The following is a 7,842-nucleotide window of genomic DNA, read 5'->3' on the forward strand; positions in this document are numbered from 1 at the left end:
TGATATGAGTTTCATTTTGTTTTATTTTGGCCTATTGGTTCTTTGCCTGTTTAGATTTTCGAAGTTTTCTTTTATTCTTGCCTTTAAAGTTTTTTATTCTTCTTTCTTGGTCTTTACATTGAGAGAGAAGGAGAACATAAAATTAGGTGGGTATGGATATAGGGAGGATCTGAGAAGTGTTCTAGGAGGGAAAATATGATCAAAGTATATTGTATAAAACAATTTGAATAAAAATGTAAAGAATAGTATATAAAAGTAGAATATTAATGAGATTTTTGTTTTAGTTTTTCTTATTAACTAACTTAAGGTGAATAGTGTCAGTAATGTTCAAAAGTGAACTAAAGAGGCAAGAAGAGTAGGATCATTTTTAGCATGTTTCTTCCTTGCAGAGGCTGAATTTAGATGGATAACATTTCTCTCCTGAAAATAAATGATTTTATGCTTACATCACTATTCTTGCGTGGAAATATCTCCAGAAATACAATAATTTAGAAACACAGGAAAATTGTGATGTAAGAACAGAAGAAACACAACGAAAGACAAAGAAAAAACAAATACTTAGAACTACCCTTGAGACCTGTCCTAGGAACATGTGTTCCTTCTGCCTCTCTACACTACCTCTAGCACACCATCTTAGCATTGGGAATCCCAACTTGTGCTGCAAGCCCCATCCAGTTACTTCAAGAACTCTTTCTTGCTCCCATCCCAATGTGGAGAACTTAAATTCTTACTCACTCACCTACTGTCTCTCGCTCACTCACTCATTCACTCATTCACTCACTCACTCACTCACTCACTCCATACATCCCCTCAGTCTGTACCTACTGGGATCCTATCCCAGAGCTCTAATTTGCATTGCTAACTCCTCCTGCCCACCACACTGAAAGTCCTCAGTTGCTGTAACCCCCAACCTAGACTCCTCCCCAAGTCTACTCCACTCATTCTAACCAGCTCCATTCCTACTGCCATAAGCTCTGTGCTCCTGATTCTGTCTTTAAGCAGACACCAGACTGACACTGCTCAGTCAACAACACCCAACCCCTCTTCCTAGCACCACCCCTCTCTAGGGAGGCCCACTTAGACCCATGCCAGAAGCTCTGACCCTAGGCTTATCAGAATACTAGGTATCCAACACTGCCTTCCTTGGCATTCTCTTTAAATAGGGTTCCTAGACTTGCATTTTCAACTCCACCAGTGCCCAATGCCAGATAAAACATTCTGATCATGTTTCCCAGACTCCTGAAGAGTGACTGTGAGAATACTATCATGCTACACATGATCTCTTCCTGAGCTTCAAAATCTTGCCTAACCCAAACTGAACCAGGACTGCTCCTAAAACCTCATTCCAGCATCAACACTGAATTGCCCAAAGATTGATCTACCTGCTTCTCCACTCCATGCACTACCCTAATTCTCAGATATCACTCAGGTTCAACTTCCAGTGTCCAAGCCTAGTTTGTTCAGCCATGTGCATGCTACCCTCAACCTCCAGGCTTTGGCCAGTAAACAAATCCTGTGAACTAGAACAGATCCCACACACACAAATATTTTCATCACTCATGTCCTACCTTCTCCTTTCAGATTCAGCCTGACTTCATCTGTCCACCCTTCTAAAGCCCAAGATCTAGTCTGGAGTCTACATCTAGTGCCTATTCTTGTCTGGTCAGTCCCATGTACATAACCCCTAATGTTCAGGGTTGGATAAATATATATACCCTGCCTTCTAGACAAGCCTACTGAATCTACATGACTTCCCGACACCCATGCCATGTTCAACCTTCAGACCCAACCCAGTCTGCACATCCTATGGTGTCTATTCCAGCAAGCCATGCCCATATCAGACATAAAACTAACTAAAGACTCCACAAGTTCAGGTCTCACCACAAAAATACCAGCACTCTGAAAGATCAACACAGAATGCCTCCCAGCCCCCTATAGCCACTCAATAGAATAGTTCCACAAGAATTACCCAGATAAATCCCAGGACAAAGAATTTCTTTTACTCTCATAAACTTCACCAAATAATTAAAAAAATTTAAAGAAGACTAATAGAAAAAACAATGAAGACCCAAACATGAGTAAGCAAACTACAGCAATCTGATATTAGAGATTACAAAAGCAGATGCTGGAGAAAAGGCAGTGTCTTCAAAAATGGTATGGTGAAACGGGGTTTTCAAATTGTGGAAGAATGAAATTCGATGTATATTTATTACATTGCACAAAACTAAATAAAAATAGACCAAAGACCTCAATATGAAGCCTGAAACACTGAAAATGCTGGAAGAACACAGGCATGGCCCTACATGATACATATGTAGAAAAGTACTTTGTGAGTAAGACTACACTTGACCAAAATATTGATGCCAAAAATTTACAAGTTGGACCTTATGAAGCTAAAATACTTCTGTTTTAGCTACAATAGAGTGCAGAGTAAGCCCACACCTCACACAATATGAGAGAATCTTTGTCAGCTATATGTCTGATAGAGGATTAACATCCAGAGTATAAAATGAACTCTAAGAACAGAGAGCCAAACAAATAAACCACTCATTCAAAAGTGGGCTTGGGATCTGAACAGAGATTTATTTCTGAAAGAAGAAAAATGGCTAGTAAATATCTTAATCATTTCCCATGCTATAACTAACCTAAATAAACTTTTGTTCATCATGCAAAACATAAAAAAAATACAAAAAAGTAATATTTTGGGCTGGAGAGAGGAATGGCCAATAGTTAGGCAGGAGAGAATAGGCAGGAGTTCTGAGCAGAGGTAGTGATCTCACCAGTGGGACACTGGGAAGTCTGATGTACAATATGGAAGAGAGGTAATAAGCCACGTGGTAGAATATAGATTAGTATATAAATGGGTTTATTTAAGTTGTGAGAGCTAGTTTGGAAACAAGCCTAAGCTAAGGCCAAGCTTTCATAATTAATAAGAAGTCTCTGTGTCATTATTTGGGAGCTGGTTATTCAAGGAAACTCCAACTACATATGTCCAGACAGCTTGAGTTCCCTCTGTGTTCCACAGCTTCTAACAGCTTATGGACTGCCCTTCATCCATGTGAGCTTTACCTTGGATTAGACACTGTTACAACCCTGGGTCCACAGCTTCTGCTATGGGTTGTGGACCTCTGAATCTTTGGACTTATTACTGTTCAGATTTTGGCCCCATCCTGTATAATTACCTGTATCAATAAAAAACTTCATCAAATAATTGTTCAAGGAGTTTAAACAAAACACAAAGAAACATCTTAATGAAATCAAGGAGAAAAATCTGAAGAACTAATGTCTCAGTGATGTCCAAGGAAACAAGGCTGATGAAAATAATTGAAGACAATCCAAGGTTTGAGAATGGAGTTTAATCAGGACATACAAACATTGAATAGAACTCAATTTGAAATGAAGATAGGATTGAAAGTCCCAATAGCTCAACTAAAAATCTGAAAAGAAAACCCTACAAATAGAAAAAATAAAGCAGAAGATACAATATTAGATCTCAAGGTAAAATAAAGGATCTAGAGCAAATAATCAAGGAACATAAAAAATTTAAATGACAGAAAAGAACACATAGGAAATATGGAATATACTGAAAAAAATTAAAAGTTTGTGATGGGGGATGTCCTTTTGTATATATGTTTCTCTTATTGGTTGATGAATAAAACACTGTTTGGCCAATAGCCAGGCAGGAAGATAGGTGGGAAGAGGCTGGGGAGAGGAAGGAGGGAGAAGACATGTAGCTGAGGAAGAAATAACAGGTCCAGACCCTTCTCTACTAAAGTGTTATTCCAGGCTAAAAGGAAAAATGAACATGGGATAGAGACTGTGCAAAGAAATAATACAAACCATAATTATTAAAGAACATAATACCACTGAGAAAACAAAACACAATGCCAAAATCAATAGTACAGTAAATGTAATAAAACAACACCCTTCAATAATAGCTTTAAATATTAATGTCTTCAATTACCCAGTCTAAAGAACTGAGACACTGGATGTGGCTTGAGCATATTTAAGACCTCAAAGCCTTAGACAGTAAAATACAGAAATTAAGAAGGGAGTGTGAATGGCCAGGTTAGATGCTCAGCATGGGCTGTTAACTCTTGAGTGTGTGTCCCAGATATTTGTTTAACTTGGGGTTCAGACACCTCACTCTTTTGTCTCTCCTTTCATTCATTGTCCTGATAAGTGCCAGACACTTATGCTGCAGCAAGACAATCTATCCTATGTGTAAGAAGAGAAAATCTCATCCTAGAGACTGCAGAGAAGAGTACTCTGCTTTCTTATAAAAATAGTGGGGTTGTTGTTTCCATCTGTAGAATCCACTAGGATACTAGGAAGGGTTAGGGTTAGGGTTAGGGTTAGGGTTAGGGTTAGGGTTAGGGTTAGGCCCTTCAGTAACTATCAGGACCCAAAATGAATAGGAATGACCACTTAAAGTTCACAAAGCTTGTTTCCATGTAATGGACTCTTTATGCTTCCATTGGACACCTTTCATCTCTGTCCCTCCATCTGCTTCCCAGTTTCAACTGTACGTAACAGTTATGCATAAGTCAGGGACACTTGCCCATTTCCACAGAGCCACAGAATTGGCAAGACAGGGACCCATTGAATGCACAATCAACTAAGCAACAGTCCTGGTCCTATTCAGCCAGAGTGACAGGCCCTGGCACTAAGAGAAATCTGGCTCCAGAGAAAGATTTGAAGTATAGACCCACCTTTACTCATGTTTCTTTTGGATTGTTTTAATAGTGGAGGATTTCAATGAGCTCACAGACAATGGATCAGCCAAGAGAGATCTCCTTCCTGTTGCAGTGTTTGAAATGCAATGTCTATATAGAGTCATTGACTTGCATTTGGTCTAAGTCAGAAACAGATTAAGATGATCACACAGTCCATATTGTATTTTTGTGACCTGTTGTTCTGGTAGATACCACAGTGTATTGGCCTGCATGAAATGACTGAAGAACTTGTTCCTAGCCCTGATTTAGTTCCTTTGTTTATCACTGGGTCATTTCTTTGGTAAAATGTACTTGAAAATTGCTCAGAGTCCATGATCTGTCAGAGTGGTTGTCTATGAGAGAGGCATGTCCTAGAGCTTTGATCAGAATCCAGGAACTTAGGAAAGGACAGAAGCCCTCTTTTCTTGTTCTTCCGTGTTGTGGGATATTTGATTGCATCGTGAAACCCAAGGCTGTGAATAAAGTAGCCTTGGGTCAGGAGGTGGAGTCAGCAACTAGATGCCAGGAATTAGCCATAGAGACTATGGAGAAGCCAGGAAGATGAATAGAGAGATGCAAAGGAAGAAGTAGGGAGGCATTTTGGCATTTTTTTTCTGTTTGGTATGTCTGGAGAGATGGTATCTTGCTGGATCTCTGGCCAAAACAGAAGATCAGCTGGTGGCTTCTCAGCCTCTCTGAACTAGCAGGGTTTCACCCCAAAATCTGACTCCTAAAACTTTATTGGTAAATGGAAAGATAGAGATTTAGTTAAAAACTACATTTGTCAGCAGCCACAGAGCTTCTCTTGGCAGGATGAGAAATCCCATGAGGCTGCAGTTTTAGCAGTTGTGTGCTGACTCTGGGGCCAAGGGACCACAGAAAGTGGTTAAAATATCAGTAGATTCATGTACAGCAACTAAGTTGATGGAGAAACAAAACACCCTGTAGTTTATCTCAAGCTAGGCTTGGGACTTTAGTAGTCTAGACAGTTCTGTCTTTGAAGATATTGAATCCAACTTGGGACTGGCCATTGTTGTCCAGTGTCTGGATAACCAATGGCTCCTACTACTAGCCCTGACACTGGGCTACCCCCATTAGAACCGGGTGTCAGTTCTACATGCATTTATAAATATATGAATGGTGCCATATTCAGTGCCAAGTTTTACATGCCATCATTTTTATGATATATGCCGATTTAAGGAAAGTTTTCTTTACATTTGAAGGTTCAAAAAAGGAAAATATTCAAAACAAATATGTTGAAAATAACATTAAATCATCCCTGTTAATGAAACAGTAATACATTTGCATAAATTTCTCTTTATTAGTGTTGGATACAAATATAAAAGTCAAACATTACAGTATCAATAGTCTTTAACTGATCTAGCCATGTTATTCAAAGGCTGTGGTAATATTGTACTGCTCAATCTATAAGGTTTACACAAAGTTAACTTGTTTGATCCATAATTTTCTCATGGCCTTTTGCATTTCTTGATTTCTCAGTGTGTAAATAATAGGATTCAGTAAGGGAGTGATAACAGTATAAAACACAGCAAAGGTTTTATTGCTCGCAAAACTACCAAAAGGATAGGCATAGATGAAGATACAGGGTCCAAAGAACAGAGTGACCACGATTATGTGAGCAGACAAAGTGGACAGAGCCTTGGAAAGCCTGCCAGGTGATTTGTGCTTTACAGTGACCAGAATGACAGTGTAAGAAACAAGCAAGAGGATGAAACAGATAAAAGACAGCAGCCCGCTGTCAGCAATGACAAATAACTCCAGAGTGTTCGTTTCAATACAAGCCAGCTTGATTACCAAGGGGAGATCACAAAATATGCTATTTACAATATTGTGACCACAGAAAGGCAAATTCACTGTCAATACCATCTGGCTCATGGTGTGTATGAAGCCAATTGTCCAGGAAAGTATTACAAACATATTCAGTAACCTCTGACTCATGATGATCCTGTAGTGCAAGGGTTTGCATATGGCCACATATCTATCAAAGGCCATGACTATCAAAAGTGTCATTTCAGCACCCCCAAAGAAGTGCATGAAGAACATCTGGGCCATGCAGCCCCATACAGAGATACTCTTGAGCTCTGCAAGCAAGTCTCTGATCATCTTGGGAGTTGTGACAGTAGAAAGACCCATGTCCAGAAAGGAGAGGTTTCCAAGAAGAAAGTACATGGGAGAGCGAAGGGTGGAATTAGCTGCCACTGTGACTATGATAAGAATGTTGCCCACCACAGTTGCACCATAGATCAAAGAAAATGTTACAAAGAGGAATGTTTGAAGTTGCCAATCTCCAGAAAATCCCACTAAAATAAATTCTGTCACAGCTGATCCATTTTCATAATCCATTTATTCAATTCAGAAAGCTTCTGGAAGTTCTTTAAATACAAGGAATTGGAAAACAAATGCAAGCCACAGTTACTGTTAGCATGTATGTATTTTTACTATTTGTTGATACAATTTGAAAGCATGCAATGTTAAACACATCAACATACTAGGGTATAACTTGAAATGGTTTCATCCACCATGACATTTTAAAACAATATTCTTATACAAAATAGAAAACATTTGAAAGGAGGAAGTTCTATCATTTTATCTTCTAAAATGATATATTTTCATATATCTTCATTTTTCTCATTAATTTGTTCACATAGATATAAAAATGAAGATTAGATGGTATTAGATGTTTATTTTGTCTATAATATATCAGGGTCTCCATCTCATTGGATTCCTCACAGTTAGATTATTCAAATTTAAAAGAAATGTAGAATTATAACAACAAATACATTGCTCTGTATTTCTGAAGAGATCAAGAAAGATTTTCTAGTGTTTTAAAACAGACACAAATTATAATTCAATTTATACATGGAAACCATCTTCATATTCATTAAAAATATTTTTTCTTTTAATCCTTTTTGACATTTTATAAAAATCTCAAGAAACACAGACCCAGACTTATGTGGTTTCAAGTTTATCTCCTCAACTACTTTGTTGTCAATTCCCAACAAAGACCATTTGTTTTAAATGCATGTATTTGCATCAGCTGGTTTATGAGCAAATAACAAGGTGTCTCTATTTTTTCATGAATATATAGATTCTCTTTGTGTTACAA

At 38.2% G+C, this 7,842-nt stretch overlaps 1 protein-coding gene across 1 annotated transcript; it reads right to left on the reverse strand.

Moving 5' to 3' along the window:
• Positions 1 to 6,149: 6,149 nt before the first annotated feature.
• On the reverse strand, positions 6,150 to 7,079 carry LOC100754555 (olfactory receptor 4L1). Its single transcript, XM_027386515.2, has one exon. It carries the CDS (start codon positions 7,077 to 7,079, stop codon positions 6,150 to 6,152), a length of 930 nt encoding a protein of 309 aa, XP_027242316.1.
• Positions 7,080 to 7,842: the final 763 nt, after the last annotated feature.

Source organism: Cricetulus griseus, assembly GCF_003668045.3.
Source record: "Cricetulus griseus strain 17A/GY chromosome 1 unlocalized genomic scaffold, alternate assembly CriGri-PICRH-1.0 chr1_1, whole genome shotgun sequence".
Lineage (NCBI taxonomy): Eukaryota > Metazoa > Chordata > Mammalia > Rodentia > Cricetidae > Cricetulus > Cricetulus griseus.

Coding starts and splice junctions, on each gene's coding strand:
- LOC100754555 (XM_027386515.2), bottom strand. CDS start 7,079: ATGGATTATGAAAATGGATCAGCTGTGACAGAATTTATTTTAGTGGGA.